The sequence below is a fragment of the Typopeltis vanoorti genome, chromosome 4 (genome assembly GCF_054136105.1).
Source record: "Typopeltis vanoorti isolate ZY-2024b chromosome 4, IOZ_Tvanoo_1.0, whole genome shotgun sequence".
Lineage (NCBI taxonomy): Eukaryota > Metazoa > Arthropoda > Arachnida > Uropygi > Thelyphonidae > Typopeltis > Typopeltis vanoorti.
Genome location: NC_143552.1, coordinates 68609643 through 68626544, shown reverse-complemented (window position 1 = coordinate 68626544; position 16902 = coordinate 68609643). Strand labels below are relative to the sequence as shown.

The 16902-nt window shown below is 35.4% G+C and overlaps 1 protein-coding gene across 1 annotated transcript in view; it reads right to left on the bottom strand.

Moving 5' to 3' along the window:
- Nucleotides 1-16902, bottom strand: part of eIF3i (eukaryotic translation initiation factor 3 subunit i) — an 82726-nt gene that overhangs the window by 13490 nt on the left and 52334 nt on the right. Inside the window, exons 6-8 of the mRNA XM_090391249.1 lie at nt 14186-14296; nt 2406-2495; nt 133-299 (exon numbers count right to left, since the gene is read on the bottom strand). Of these exons, the coding sequence (XP_090247375.1) occupies nt 133-299; nt 2406-2495; nt 14186-14296 (368 nt within the window). The remainder of the gene's footprint in view (nt 1-132; nt 300-2405; nt 2496-14185; nt 14297-16902) is intronic.

Below are 16902 nucleotides of genomic sequence, written 5' to 3'. Positions count from 1 at the left end.
AGAAACCCTAGTTGGTTCTCCACAAGATTATATTGGAGGTCTCTCAGTTATGTAGCTCTGACTCTTAATCACAAGATAGGTTTACAATTTTCATATATAGCATTCACAACTATGTGTCTAATGTGAACTTACCTTTTCCCATCAGGATGAAAAGAAACACTGTTAATAGGACCAAAATGGTCTTTTACTCTTCCAAATTCTTCCTCAAATACCAAATGGAAAAAACGTGCATCAAATTTACCAACTCTAGCAGATGTCGTCGTCACATCCATAGCTTCCTGACCCCCACCAAGGACTACCTAAATAAAAATAAAACTGAATATGGCAATAGAAACAAATGTTTATAAAGATTTTTTGTGATTTTTATTGAAAACAGCACATTCAACTTTAAGATAATGTTAACAAAACATGAGGATTAATGTATACAACAACACAGAAATACGGGATATTAAAGATCCACCCTTATGTCATAACTGAATAGAAAAATAGAAACTTTGAAAGTTTGACTAGAGATCTTATGAGAATACAATCCTTGGCATCAGAGTTGCCTTAGCTTGAACTACTTAAAAGATAACTATACAAATGCTGTCTAAGATGTCTGATTCAGTTGGGCAAATGCAACTAAAATTTAATAACTTTGTTCTTTAAATGATATGCTTCAAGTAGGCTGCCTACATATCCCCAAGGAAATGGCATCTGCATCCATAGTGCTAATGCATCTGAAGAAAGACTGCTCTAAGTTCGATTCTAGTCACTGATTAGAGGAACTTTTCAACTGGTTTCCAAGTGAGTCAATGTCTGGCATAGGCAAGTAGCATTTCTACTCCTGGAAACAGGTTTGTAACCCTGAATCTGATGAAAATTGGCAACAGAACTCACACTATTATAGCCAATAATACTCGGTATTAGGGAACATCACATGACATGGTAGCAGTTGACTGCAGTACTCTCTCTGTTTCTTATTGAGAGTCTGGGCTCACTATCATTAAATGCTTGAAGGATGAAGACCAGCTGCCCACTAGTCTCCAGAAGTCAGTTTGGGATAAAAGAGCCAAGCCTACTACTCCCTATTGGAGAATAAAAGGTTAGAGGAGACTGACTCATGCAAAAGAATGCATGATTCATGCATTTTTAACAATATGTATGCAGTTTTTAAATTTCTAATTAAATGCTTAAATTGAATACCCAGACTTTATCAAAAATAAGAAATGTGAAGACTTAATACTTGCTTTTGGAGAGGGAGAAGCATACACTATTTGGAAAGAAGTCAACAGACACCAAAATGTGAGGAACAAACAGCCATAGCACCCACATTATCTAGGACCATCTTTTGTTGCAATGACTGCAGCGATCCAAGCAGGAATACTTTCCACAAGCATATGATAGCAATCAATAGGAATTTTGGACCATTCTTCATGTAGGCATGTAATGAGGTCTTGGTCTATTGTGGGGGTGGACATCCCTTGATCCCTCCCAATGCTCCAGTTCATTCCGCAGATATTGAACAGGGTTGAAGAGCCCTGTGGCAAATCAAGTATGGCGACGTTCATGTCCACAAAGCACGCAGTTACAGCAGCAGCCTTATGACACAGTGCAGTATCTTGCAGAAAGAGGCAACTGTAGCAATACCACAAAGCATGAAGCATTGTCCAGATGTTCATAACACCGCCATCTCTGAATTTCATAGTCGGGGTTACACCCTCTGGTAAGAGACATTCACCATGGTACCCACACCTACACCCATCCATCTGCTTGGTAGAGGGTGTAGTGTGATTTGTCGCTCTATAACATAGCTCTGTCAATTCCTTCCTGTAGTCATTTCACCCAGACACAGTTGCACTGACTTGGGAGCATCATATTCCTACAATTTATACCAGATGCAAACACATGACATGATGAACCTTGCCCGTGTGGTGACATCTTTCCAAGCAGTGTACAATGAATGTTATGCACATCACAATATGTCTACCATGGCTGAAAAGACCTGAACTCAATTATTTTATTTTATTTTATTTTTATTAAAAAATACGTTATGTGTTTTTCAACTGAAGGCAAGTTAGGCAGCCTCATATGAAATAATAGCAGTTTTCCTCCCAGAAACTTGGAGGAACTTAAACAACACCAACAAAACAGGTCAGCATATTGGCAAACATATTAGACTCCACTGAGATATGATTAACTACCATATCATAGTAAAAATTAAGTTAAGACAAGTTATTTGTTCATACTATGTAGACAAGTACGTTTTGTATCTACTGGCAAAATAATGTATATGGCAGAAAGAAAACAAAAATTAACCAATATGAGATCACATGAAATGTTTTAAAATCTCTGTATAACTCATAAATTATAAAAATTCCTACATCCATTACTTCATTTTGTAAAGAAAAATAACATGTACCTACATGATTCCTAATTGGAGAAATAGCAGCAGAATTAACAGGACGTTCTGTCTTATATGTTTTCAGATGATTCAGAGTTGTTGTATCAAACAGCTAAAAGAAATTAAAAAAATCTGCATTAAAGTGGTTCAGAAACACACTGTCATGACCTCAAAGATTATGGATAACCCATTCAGAACTGAATTATACTTTTCAAGACAGTATATTTTTGTTTCATTTAACCAAGCACGAGCAAAGAAAACTGTTCATATGAAGTAGCTTCATATGATTATTTAATCTTTAGCCTACTCACAATATTAACATACTGTAGAAAAGTTTCCAATCTTACACAGATGGAATTTCCATTAAAAAACTACTTACTTACTTTAACTTATAACAAATCCCAGTATGCTAGTTTTGTAATTTTACTATCCTGTTTGTGTCATCTCCACCATTTATTTATGAAATATAACTATGGGTCTATCGTTTTAACACACCTTCACAGAGAAAAATAGAAACTGTTGCTGAATAAAGACACCTCTGGGACTTCCATAGTTATCTGATGCACACATATATCACAGTAAATAAATACTTTATGAATCAAAAGATACCATATCTTTCATTTTACATTTGAAAACCATTCAGTGTGGCCTGAAGAGCAATATTGAAAACTTGAATACAACTAGACAGTGAAATGCATGCATTACAATGGAATCATTTTTGACATGTGCAATCACAAATTACTAGGATAAACACTACTGAGAATCATAAAAAAAATAAAAAAAATAACAGTTAAGAATAACGATTTTCCAATTGTTATTCTTAACTTTTATTATTTTAAAAATTGTTATTATTTTCCAATTGATGTCAATTTCATGTTGAGCCAATCTCTATTCAAGGTTAATAAGTTGAATGGCCCCAATATTCTCAAATAGCTTTTAACTGATTTTCCTGCTTGACCATAATAACAGCATACATTTCCTAGGAAATGTGTTTTTACATTATGGAAAATACCAAGATTAGCAATCAGAACTTTCCCCACCTTTGCAATGAGTTGCCTGAGATTGTACTACGTACTAGGACTACTTGCATTAGTTCACGCTAGTGGCCGCCGATACTTTTATAGTTTACTATATTCGGCATGAAACTTTCTGATTCCAATCTTTGAGTTTCTTATTCGGTTTTAAAACAATGTGGGATTTAATCCCCTTAATTTGAATAATGTTTATATCACCAAAATGAAGCCTACTGGCTCTTTATATTTAAGTAACTTAATGGTTGCACCTGTTTGACAACACGTATAGCAGAGTATATAAGTTCTTTTCGCTATACCCTTTGGTATCTATTTGGTCTAGCTACTCACTGATGAAGCCTCAAAAGAGGCTGAAACTGGTCTGGGTAGTGACCTCCCACCATAATGTAATAACAGCATACATTTCCTAGGAAATGTGTTTTAACATTATGGAAAATACCAAGATTAGCGTTCAGAACTTTCCCCACCTTTGCAATGAGTTGCCTGAGATTGTACTACGTACTAGGATTACTTGCATTAGCTCAGGCTAGTGGCCACCGATATACTTTTATAGTTTACTATATTCAGCATGAAACTCTCTGATTCCAATCTTTGAGTTTCTTAGTGGGATTTAATATCCCCTTAATTTGAATACAATTTTCCAAACTTTTTGAAGAGAAAGGCAATCATTGTGATTTAGGTTTGGCCAATGGAGTAGAACTTCAGCAATAAATGTTTCAAATTTATAATTTATAAATATTAATGGTTGGGTATTATCCCAAAAGCTCCTATGGCTGATGTCAATTTCATGTTGAGCCAATCTCTTTTCAAGGTTAATAAGTTGAATGTCCCCAATATTCTCAAATAGCTTTTAACTGATTTTCCTGCTTGACCATAATAAGGCAAGTAACAGGAACAGGGAACATGGTAAATGCTAAGTAACTATTGTTGGATTTGGTTGATAGGTTTGAAGATAGCAGTAAGCTGGATTTTCTTAATCTTTGCAAATATGCAGAAAGACTTTATGTAAGGAATAGGAATTCCATTGATTTCTTCACTTGGAGCATATGGAGAGAAATTGCCAATGATTTTTAGGTAATTTTTGGGATGAACCCAATTTAAAGGTTAATTTTGATAGTTGCAAATTCTTATATAAAATTATTTAAGATTTAATAATCCTGTATTTCTGAGAAAGGGTATGTGTGTGTGCATGCACACATTTGAATAGTGACACAGTAGCCTGTAAATGGTTTATAATAGACAGAAGTAGATAGTGAGAACATTGCATAGTCAAGGAGATGAGTTTTGGATTAAAATTTAATATTTTTTCTTCCACACATTCAAGATAAGTTTGTTCTTTGCCCCATAGTGATGATATTTTGAGACATGTTCACAGATTTTATTTATTTATTTATTTTTATTAATAAAGTTACTTTGCTGTGGTATACATGGGTCAAATAACCAAAACAGAATTTACTTAGTTTGTATTAAACTAAGACAAATATTTCAGAAAGAAGAATGCACTCATTCATTCTCCATGCAGATGTTAAAAGTTAAAAACCCTTTCCAGTTAAATGAAATTAGGCTCTCCTCCAGAACAGTTATCTATTGATTATGTATAACCTATCTTTATGTAATTCCAACTTAGTTTTCGTGTCCACAACTAAGGATGAGTTTTAATGGTACTTGTGACATAAAAAAATGAATAACCAGATACAAATAAGCACAAGAATATGCTTAATGGTAATAACTACCTTAAAAATACACTACATATTTTTGTCTGAAAATAACAGTCCTCAGTGAAATAAGACAAATTCAAATGACAGCATACAACAATGGATTTTACCTTCATGGTGCAGACCTAGAGATGACATCCGACATATTAAAACATAAATAATAATGTAATGCTATTTTAAAAAAAATCATTATTTACAGGTGCTAAGAATAGTCATGCTATTTTTTGAGAAAGACAACTGAAGCAAGTTTGTGATCTGCTATTTTCACACTGAAATACTTGGAAATAATAAGATTTTTATTCCCCGGAAAGATGATAAACAGCTTTCCAGGGAATAAAAATCAAGGATGTAATGAATACAGCCAAGAAAAGAAAAGAGATGACGTGCTGGAACAAAGGATATAAGTACTGATAAATACAGTATGAGAGAAGAAACGATTGCTAAAAGAAGCAAGAGAGAAGAGTGAAAAAAGTCAGCAAGTTAAAATTTTTAGTTTATTACTAGGTGCAATGATACCGAGTTAAAAAGGAGGGCGGTGATAGCAAATCATTCAATATGCAGGTTATGTAGAAGAAATTGGTGCAATATTTTGGAAATGAAGTATGATAGTAGAAAAGACTTGTATAAGAGGGATGGCCTGCCCTTGAATGGATTTGTATCAAGAGTCTAAAGAAATTATTTATTGAGGTAAGACCTAATTCAAAGAGTAAGGGAAACCAGTAATCATGGGAGGAATAGTAAGAATATGCAGGAATATGAGTTCAGGCAAATATGTAAACTTCATAATGACATAAATGTCAGTGAGCACAGTTGTAAATCCAATAAAGGGATAGACCAGTATGTTTTGTGTTTGGACTTTGAGTGTTTGGGGGATGGAAAAGAGAAAGCTGTGCAAGGATTTCAAGCAGACTACAGGTTTAAGTATATGAAAAAACCAAGAATAACTTATTTCTATACACAAATGCTAGGAGCATCATGAATAAAGGCATTGGGTTTGTTGCTTAAAATACATTGTAGACTAAGATTTTAGCATCAGAGTAACCTGGTTCTCAGAATCAGATGCAGTAAATGGAATCAAGTATAAAAAGTATAGTATTTTCAAGAAGTTCTGTGAAGAAAACAATCTGGTAATAACAAATACTTTATTTAGCCAGCTTCCTAGAAAACTTTACACATGGAAAAGTCCCAGACACAACTGTAGGAACCAGATTGACTATATATGATTAAAATTATTAAAAAAAGATTCCGGAATAATATCTTACAAGTCAAAACATACCCGGGGATGATATTGGATCAGACCACAACCCTGTGGTCATTACAGCAGCAATAAAATTAAAGAAAACAATGAAACCTATAAACATAGAAAAATATGATCTCGGCTCCTTAAAAATCAAGAAATGCAAGATAAATTTTTAAAGGAACTGGCACAATCCACTGCTGTTAACGTCCCTGATTCCACCAAGTATCCTTACCCTAAAGATGAGATTGAGGATAGATGGCAGAAATTTAAAGAGGGCATAAAAAAAGGCAGTAAAACAAACAATTCCCAAATTTGAGAAGAAGATGAGTAAACCCTGGATGAATGACAAGATACTGAAAATGATAGAGGAAAGAAAGAAACAAAAATCATCCTGAATACAAGAACTTAAACAAGGAGATCAGGAAAGAATGTAGGATTGCAAAAGAACTATGGCTCAACAATAAATGCAAGGAAATTGAACTTTTGGACAAAAAGCACAAGCCAGAGAACTCCATGAAAAAGTTAGAGAGCTAACTAGCAAATCTTGCAAAAAGGTAGGTTCTCATTGCATTGAAGATACCAGTGCAAACATCCAATGGAGAAAGACAAAATAAGGGATAGATGGGTTGAGTATTCAAAGGAGCTGTACAGTGATGATAAAATAGATAAGCCATTGCAAGAAGATTTAGAGGAGGGGCCTACTATTCTTACCTGGGAAGTAACAAATGCCATTAGGAAACTAAAACCAGGAACAGCTTCAGGAATGGATGGAATTATGGCAGAATATCTAAAGGCTTTAAATGATAAGGCTATAAGATCGCTGACTGACACATGTAACAAAATATACGAAACTGGACACCTGCCAAAAGATTTTAAGCACTCGACATTTCTACCAATACCTAAAAAATCGATGACAATCAAATGTTATATATCATCCTAGAAAGAAATAAACATAAAATCAAATTGGAAATTAATGAAACACAATCTGGTTTTCAGGAAAATAAAGGAACTAGAGAAGGACTCTTCAGCATTAGAACTATTATAGAAAGATATCTGGAGAAGCAGAAAGAAGTCTACTTATGTTTTATTGACTACACAAAGGTCTTTGACAATATACATGAACAACTAATCGAATGCATCAGAAAATTAGGAGTAGATGATAAAGATACCAGATTACTGATAAATTTATATTGGGAGCAAACTGTCTCAATAAAAATATCAGGAGAAACCTCACAGGAATTTCCAAAGAAGGGTAAAGTAAAGAAGGGTGTCAGACAAGGCTGTGTTCTTTATCCTATATTGTTTAATCTCTATACTGAAAATATCTTCCAGCAATTAGAAGAATTTAAAGGAGTCAGCATAGGAGACAGAAATATACATAACTTAAGATATGCAGACGATACAGAACTGCTAGCTGAAAATAAAAAAGAGTTTCAAAACCTACTAAAGAGACGCTGAAACTAAGTGAAAAATATGGACTTAATTTCAACTTCAAAAAAAAAAAAAACAATGAAACCATGCTGGTAACAAGAGACAAAGGGAAAATACCTGATATAAATATTAAGATCAAAGGAAATACCTTAGATCAAGTAGAAAATTATGTATATTTGGGTAACTAATTACAGAGATTGGAATGTGCGATAAGGAAATATTAAGAAGAATAGAAATTGCTAGATCAACCTTCATTAGCATGAAAAACATTTTGACCTCAAGGGAAATTCACACAAAAACAAGAATTAGGCTGTCCGAATGCTACGTATGATCACCACTGCTGCGTGGAGCAGAAAACTGGTTTCACAATATCAAAATACTGTGAAAATAAACTAAAAGCCTTTGAGATGTGGATCCTCAGAAGAATTCTTAGAGTCGCATGAACTGCCAAAAAAAAAAAACTAATTTAGAAATATTAGAGATGATTGGAGAAGATAGGTCTCTGTTGAAAACCATTAAAAAAAGGAAAACCACCTACCTGGTCACATACTAAGGTATGACTCCCTACAAAAAACAATTCTAGAAGGAATGATACAAGAAAAAAGAAGAAGAGGAAGACAAAGAACAGATTGGATAGGAAATATTACGGACTGGACCGTTTTTTTGTCCTATGAAGAATGTAAAAGGGATGCACGAAACCATACATGGTGGAAGCTCGTGGTAGTCAACCTCCTGGAAGGAAATGACATCTGACAAAACAAGATTTTCAAGAGATAGGAAGGAAGGGAGATACTACTATGGTATCAGATGATTTAAGTCCAGTTTGGGTAGAAACTCATGAAAGCAGTAATGATGTCCTATGTAGCACTGAATTTGAGGTTATCTGGTATGAAGTGGAGACTAATGGAATGAAATATATGGTAGGGCATTGCTATAGACCTGATAGTTCAGCTGCTGGGGATGATAGAATGCATTGCCTAATTACTCTGATAGGTACTAAATGCATAACAATTATGGATGACTTAATTTATCTGAACATTGATTGGATAGCAGAGAAAATTCATGAAAAGACTGAAGGAGTTTACTGAGTTGTTATGAGAACTTTCTCAAGCAGCAAAGTGGCCAATCCCTTAATGCATAACAGTATACATATCCACAAGGAGATGTGTTTTGCATTATGGGAGATACTGGGATAGGAGTGTTAGTAGCTTGCTCCACCTTTGCTACGAGTTGCCCTGATGTTGCACTACTTACCCAGGTAAGATAGTACGACACTATATTCAGTCCTGAAGATATTTTCAGGCGCAAGCTTTATTTGCTCTCACTGGTATAAAGGATTAAACTAAATTTATTACAGTCTAACCTAGTGAAAAATAAACTTTCAATATTTAAAGATAAGTTTCATAAAATAGTAAAAAGCACACTATAAAAGGGAAAAATCTTGCCAAAGGCTGAGATGAACAGCTACCCAATTAGATGGAGAATGGAAAGTAGAATGAAAAACTGACAATCTTTAAACTATTATATACAGTTTATTAAACTAAAAATATGTACACAACGTTTTTACTATTCTTCTTCCAAATTTTCAAAGTTTATTCAAGGTAAGTCTACTCTTCTTCAGTAGCTGGCCTCTGAATCTTTCTAAAGAAGTCAAAAATCTGTCCAAAGTTGATTTAACTTCTCTTTTTTTCAGGATGTTTTTAAAGTGATTTTGACATTGTCTTCAACCAAGGCACAAAAGTCTGTTCATTTCAGCTTTGTGATGAAAGTTCTTTTGGGCATTTGCTTCCAGGACAACCCAGTTTCGTCACAATTAAACACTTGTTCATCCATGAATGATGATCCACTCCTGAAATTCTCTTCTTAGCCTCCTCTTTATTTGCACTGGCTCCTTCTCCATGTCTAATTACACTATGGATCCCTGACCTTCTCAAACCATCCTCTGCTTCCTTTGAATTCTTCCTCTACCTCTGCTGTACCATTGAATTTTGAATGAAAATAATTTTACTAAGAAATATCTCATTCAGAATTTAACAAGAAAAAAAAAAAGAAAAAAAAACTAAAAGGGGAAATGCTTGTAAATAAGTGAAGATACCAATTTTGTTTAAAGAATTATACTAATACAAATTTTGTAATATTAATTAAAGGTGAAAGATGTCATTTATTTGTAAAAGATTATAATGTAAGAAGTTTCTCTATAAGATATATGTTAGAGCATAATAACGAAGGATCAAAGTCCATTAACGACAACTTCGGATAAATTGTGTAGCCGACGGCACTTTACTTATGTGGGAACGGCATGCGCACAGTGTTTTTCTGGGAAGACGCAGCAATCGTACGGAGTTTTCCAGGAAGATAGGAATGAAATAGGAGCCAGGTACAAAAAAATGAAAGTTTTAGGTGAAAGAGGGTGCTAGAGATACGAAGTATAAAACGAGTTTGTCTCACCCCCCCCTTCAGAGCTTTTTAGGTTTTTTCATCTGGAGTGGCTGGAGAATTTCTGGTGAAGTCGGGAAGAGTTCCAGTTCGAGATCTAGTCGATAGCGGGCAGCTATTCTCTGCTGTCGGTTCGCGATGTCGGGCGGAAAGAATAGCCGAAGAAATATTAGGCACCCTTCCGAGTAAGCCTGAAGAAACTGGCCGCCCCATATGTCCATGTGGATCGATTTAATCCATGCTGTTTCCAGTCGAGAATGCGATGAAAGGACAGAACAATGAAGGCCAAGCCAAACCTATGAGTTAGTCACTAAGGACGAGATCGAACATTCGGAGGGAAATTAAAAAGAAAGGATAGACGGAACAAGTTACAGGAATGTGGTAACGTAATACATACATACATCTTCAAGGCCCACTCTTCCTAATTGGGTTGTGGGGGCAACAGCTGGAAGAGGAACTTCCAATGGTCACGATCCTCTGCCACCAAGCTCAGGTGTTCTGGTGGGATTCCCAAACGTGTCCACAAAAGGTTTTGGATGTAATCTATCCAGCGAGTCCTTGGCCTTCCACATGGCCTCCCACCTTCTGGCTTGGCAAAGAGGGCCTGCTGAGGGAGCCTCTCTTGTGGCATTCTGACCAGGTGCCCGTACCAACGTAACTGTGATCTCTCAACACGGAGAAGCAGCGGTGGAGTATTGAGGGTTTCCCGAATTGCAGAGCTTCTGACTCTGTCGAGTTTTGTCAGCCCCGCAACCACTCGAAGGAACCTCATTTCAGCTGCTTGGATTCGTGTCCACATTCTTTCGGTCATTACCCAACACTCGTGATCATAGGTGAGGAAGGGGACATAGACTGTATTGAAGACAGCCAACTCCTGCTTCAATACTGCCGAACGGCCAAGCTCCTGCAATATTGAGCTTGCTAGGAAAATGGGACATAGAGCTAGATACTCTACGTCCCATTTTCCAATAAATTGGCTTACATTGGATTCAAATCAAGGCACAAAACAGGTTAAGATAATCAAGCTACATTTATTAGATTCTAAAGAATACAGATTTATAATAAAAAACACTCAATAGGAATAGAGTTATCCCAAGTTATAAGTTTAGACATAACAACTGTAATTCACATATCACATCTAAGAATAGGCTCATTTCACTACACAAAATTCTAACTAGCATCCTTTAAATATCTTTACTTATCTTACACATATTCTTAAAACATTCACATCAATAATTCTATAGATCATTACTTATAGCAAATTAGCTACTACTACTTATTCACACAAATACTAAGGAAACAGCCATTAGATTCTAAACACTGGTATCTAAATCTCACTATAGTCCTTCCTAAAAGTTTAGAGTTATATAACCTAACATCTCGTTTCTTCCATAACACATTATTCCGTTCTTTCTTAACAAAGGAATTATAAAGGATTTTACATTACCACATGGCATATGACTGGGTTCCTCGGGATAAGCTTTGGCAAGTAGTACAGGAGTATGGAGTGGATGGTCAACTATTAGCTGCCATCAAGTTCCTGTACGAATGCCGAGAGTTTTGTGTCAGGGTAAACAGCACAAAAGTCTGAACCTTTCACAGTCTCCGTTGGCCTCCGCCAAGGGTGTGTTCTGTCATCCCTCCTTTTCATAATATTTATGGACTGGATTGATAGGCACAGCCGAGGCAGTGAGTGTGTCAGAATTGGAAAATGTATCTCGATTATCTTAACCTGCTTTGTGCCTTGATTTGAATCCAATGTACCGCTTGCTAATATTTGAATCTGAGCGAGAGAGAAATATATGACAGAGACCATGACTACAATCTAAAGTGTTTTAAGAGAGATAGATAAAAAATTGATATGAGGAGTAATTAATAGATTGATTTACTTAGTATGTTTTCTGAGGGTTACTTCTTGGTGGAAAGGAATTTCTGACCTAGGGATCTGGCTGGCGCAGCTTGATCAAATAAATATTGCCAGAACATGAATAGGAGGTAACTCCAGACCGTTATTGCTGAGGATCAGACTCTATTCAGAAGTCAATCCTTTGTCAATTTATTTAATATACGTAATCATTCTAAGGATCAGCCAAATTGTGTGGACAGATTTAACTGTGAATAAGATAAGTGATATAGAAGGAGAACACAATAAATTATAAAATTAAATAAATGCCACACGAATATAACAGTACTGTGTCGTGCCACATTTTTCATCAAATTTTTATAAATCATTCTGGCTTTGCTGAAGATCATCTCTTGAGTCATAGTGTCACCAGCCATTTGACGCTCATTTATCCAGATCATCAGAAGCTTTTCCATTTCTTCATTCACAGAACTTCTTTGGGATTGAGAGGCCAAGGTCTTCACACCAGCTGCAACTGAAGCTGCCTTAATCTCCTCCTCCTCCTTCAAAATTGTAGATATTGATGATGATGATAATGGATTTAGCAGTCCAGAATGGACTGCTAAATCCACAATTCTGACTCCTCTTTCATATGCTGAAATTCCTTCTTTTTTTCTTTTGCTCAATTGTGAGCAACTTTCTGCTTCCCTTGGGTTTGTCGCTTACTTTTTTTGGACCCATTGTCAAGAAAAATTTTTTCACTTTTAAAATTTTTTTCTGAAAAATATAAAAGAAATATGACATATTTCTTTTATAGCATATTATTTATTTAATTAGATAAGAATAGAATTTACTAATTATAAATCAATCCCCCATAGTAGAATTTAGCCAAATAAAGAATAAATGCTATCATACTTACCTCTCGCATTCACAGTCACACGGAGCATGCACCGTACTGACACTGGTATGAGGCGTCTCACTTCTCGCTGTCTCGAACGCAAACTACCCAGTCGGGTTGGTGGGTCTCCCCTATGTTATGTGGTCAACTCATTTCTTTGTCACACACATACAGATGGAAAAGCTAAGCTCCCTCCTGGAATGGCCCGACCGTTCATGTTTGCTGCTTTATGTTAGCATGCACATCCACTAAAACATTCGTTATCCGAATTCATATTCGTTAGCCGAGTCCGAACAACAGCGAAAAAAATCTTCGTTAGCCGAAAAATTCGTTAGCAGGGTCACTCATTAGCCGAGGTATCACTGTACTTAGCCAAGAGGTTTTGGCATACTTATAAATAAAGAGGATTTTCCAATTTTTAAATTATATGCCCTAAAACACACAGAATAGACATGTTTTAAGAGTAATTTTCAGTAACTTGAGTCATATGAGTCAATGGCAATCTACTGTAAGTGCACAAAAGAAGATGAGAATTAATTCTGGATCAGGAGCCCCAATTCATTCTCTTATTATTTATTTATGTGAATCCCACTATGATAGGTTGTAAATTCATTGTACTTTTAGTACTATGGGTGAGGTAAGGTTAGATAATCTGGTTTCTTGTTTTCTAGAGACGAATGGAATTCAAGCTATTTAGGTAAGTTGTCCTTCTACACAAAATCATACTGTTTTGTCCTTTCACATATTGTTGTCACCCTCCTCTCAAAATGATATTGAGAATGATAACTTATTCAGATTTACCATCTTGTCATTGTGAGAAAAGTGTGATATTTAGATTAATGAGGTTTTATTACTTGACAATGATATGCCACTGAGATTAACACATGAGGGAAGGGAAAACTTCATAAAACAAAGCGTACCTGTTATTAAATGAATAGTGGAACTGTGTTGGGGAGTGGGGGGGAAGGATACAGATTAAATAACTTAGCGTATGTTTTGCATTTGTAAATGCTCCCTGAAAAATTTTTTCATTGATGCTAGAGCTCTAATACCACCAACCTTCCAGTTGATATCCTCATAAACTTGGAATTCTACAACTACTCTTTCACCTCATCGTCAATGTTGACTTAATTTTGAAATTTTACCAATTCCAGTTTTACCAGAAATCAAAATAAAAATCAATGATATGAAATAAACATAATACTCACCCTTGCTGTGTGATCTTTTGAAGCAGTAATGAACATTGTCTGATCTTTGTTATACTGTAAGTCATAAATGGTGTCTTTATGCTCTTTAACAGTATCTTGCCTCTTTCCAGTCTATAAGAGGAAGTTATTATTAAAATATTACTCAGCACCAAAAACACTAAATGATATTGAGAATGATAAATCATCTGTCCAGTTTATATATCTCTTAGTATTATCTATTAACTGAAAATATCATCATCATCAATTTCCTGACATGTATCCTCAAGGGGTGTACAGGATATGATAGTACTACATAAAAATTTACATCATTACTAACTTCCTATCTACAATTTTCCTCCAAATCAGTCTGTTACTTATCAAGACTCCAAAATTATCAGATCTTATATTTCGATTGTCTAAGGCGCTTTGTACTGTATCAATCCACCTATATCTTGGTCTTCCTCTGGGTCGTTTTCCTGCCAACCTGGCAGAGAACACTTGTTTTGCTAATCTTTCCTTGACCATTCTGTTTAAGTGACCATACCATCTGAGGTTAGCTCTGCTAACGCATTCCTGGATGCTAACAATGTCAAGTTCTTTCCTAATATCCTCCTTTTTAATATGATATTACCATTGATGCCATGTGTTCACGCCTCTAATCTTTCTCAGGACTCTCATATCTACGGTCTCTAGTCTTTGGTCAAGTGTTTTACTTCTGACCCATCTCTAAGATCCATAAATTAAAACTGGTTTGAACACTATCTTGTATACCGCTAATTTAGTGTTCTGACTAATTTCTCTCTTATTCCATATAAATTTATTCAGTTGACTTCCTACCCTACCAGCTTCGTTGATTCTGTTGTCTATTTCCATATTTAATTTACCATGTTCACTAAAAATCGTGCTTAAGTAGGTGAAATGTTTTACTTGTTACACAGGTTCTCCATTCAAAACACAGATGACATTTCCAATGATTCTGCCTATTTTCATTGTCTTTGTCTTTTTACTGTTATTCAATTTAGTCAAGGAATCTTGTAGACTCGTAGTGGATTTATTGATAAGTATAACATCGTCCGCATAAAGCAAAGAGCTGACATTACATCTCCAATTTTGATATCATGTTTAATACCACTTTCCTTCATAATGTGATCCATATAGATAATGAACATCCTTGTCTCACACCAGATTTAACATTAAACCATCTTCCTGTACTTCCTTCAATTCTAACTGCCGACTTACAACTCAAATAAAGACTAAGTATTGCTTGATATAATGCCCCATTGACACCATACAACTGTAGCGTATTGAATAGTTTCTCTCTTGACAGCTTGTCATATGCCTTTTCCAAATCGAAAAACACTTAAATACAGATCTGTTATATTCCCATGATTTCTCAACTATTTGTCGTAAAGTGAAGATCTGATCCTGACAGCCTCTATTTGGCCTGAATCTAGCTTGTTCTTCACCAAGCTTTTCTTCCACAATTCTTCTCAACCGTTTCTCAAGTATACTAGCATAAATCTTACCGGGAACACTCAATATGGAAATACCTCTGTAATTCTCACATTCAGTTTTATTTCCCTTTTTATATATGGGTACTATGAGAGCTCTACTCCAATCATCGGGAATTATTCCCTCTGTCCAGGCCTTTTGAACTATGCAGTGCAGCCACTGTAAGACTTTTATACCAGCATACTTCAGTATTTCTGGTCAAATATCATCTATTCCTGCTGCCTTTCGACATTTCAAGCTTTTGATGGCTTTTTCTACTTCAAGTATGGATATGTATTCCTGACTGCATGCCTGGTCAGTGTTTTTTACCACTGTGCTGTCATCAATGCTTGTTTCATTTAGCAATTTTTTGAAGTAATTACTCCATACTTCAAGGATATCTTTTTCTCCAGTTTTCATGTCACCTTTATCTTCTCTAACCCCTTTTACAGCACTCTTTCCTCCATTCCCAAGCTCCTCCAGAATATTTTGCCACCTTCTTTTAATTTATTTTCTATGTTCTTGCCAAAGTCCTCCCATGACGTTTGTTTAGCTAGTTTTACACACTGTTTAGCTTTCTTACATTTGTCTTTGTATTCTTTAAGAGCACAAGCTGACTTGTTTGCCAGGAACTTTTGATATGCTTTCTTCTTTTCCTTCACTGCCTCTTTAACTTCCTGTGTCCACCATGGAATTCAGATTTTTCTATCTTTGCAAGACAACCTCACCACATGCCTCTCTGGCTGAATCAATCAGGGTTTTCTTCAAAGTTTGCCACTGAATCTCCAATGTTTAGTTCCTGTTCTCAAACTCTTTAATTTTTTCTTCAATAAGCTTTGTGTATTCTAGTCTGCAGTTCACATCTGAGAGCTGCTCAACTTTTATTCGCTTTAAAACTTTCTTACATGTTATTCTTTTCAATATGCAATTCAATTTTATCCTGCTCAAGACTAAATAGTGATCACTTCCAATTTCAAATCCTCTGTACACTCTGGTGTCCTGCACCAGGGAGAAAACATCACTATCAACAATAACACAGTCAATCAGACTTTTCTTATTCCTTGCCTCTTTTCTCCATGTGAATTTGTATACATTTTTATGTTGGAACATGGCGTTAGTAATAACCAGTACATGTCCTGAGCAGAAATCCAACAGGTATTTGCCATTATTATTAGCTTTGCTCTTTTCTCCAAATTTTCCCAAAATATTTTTGTATGTCTGACAATCATTTCCTACTCTGCTATTTA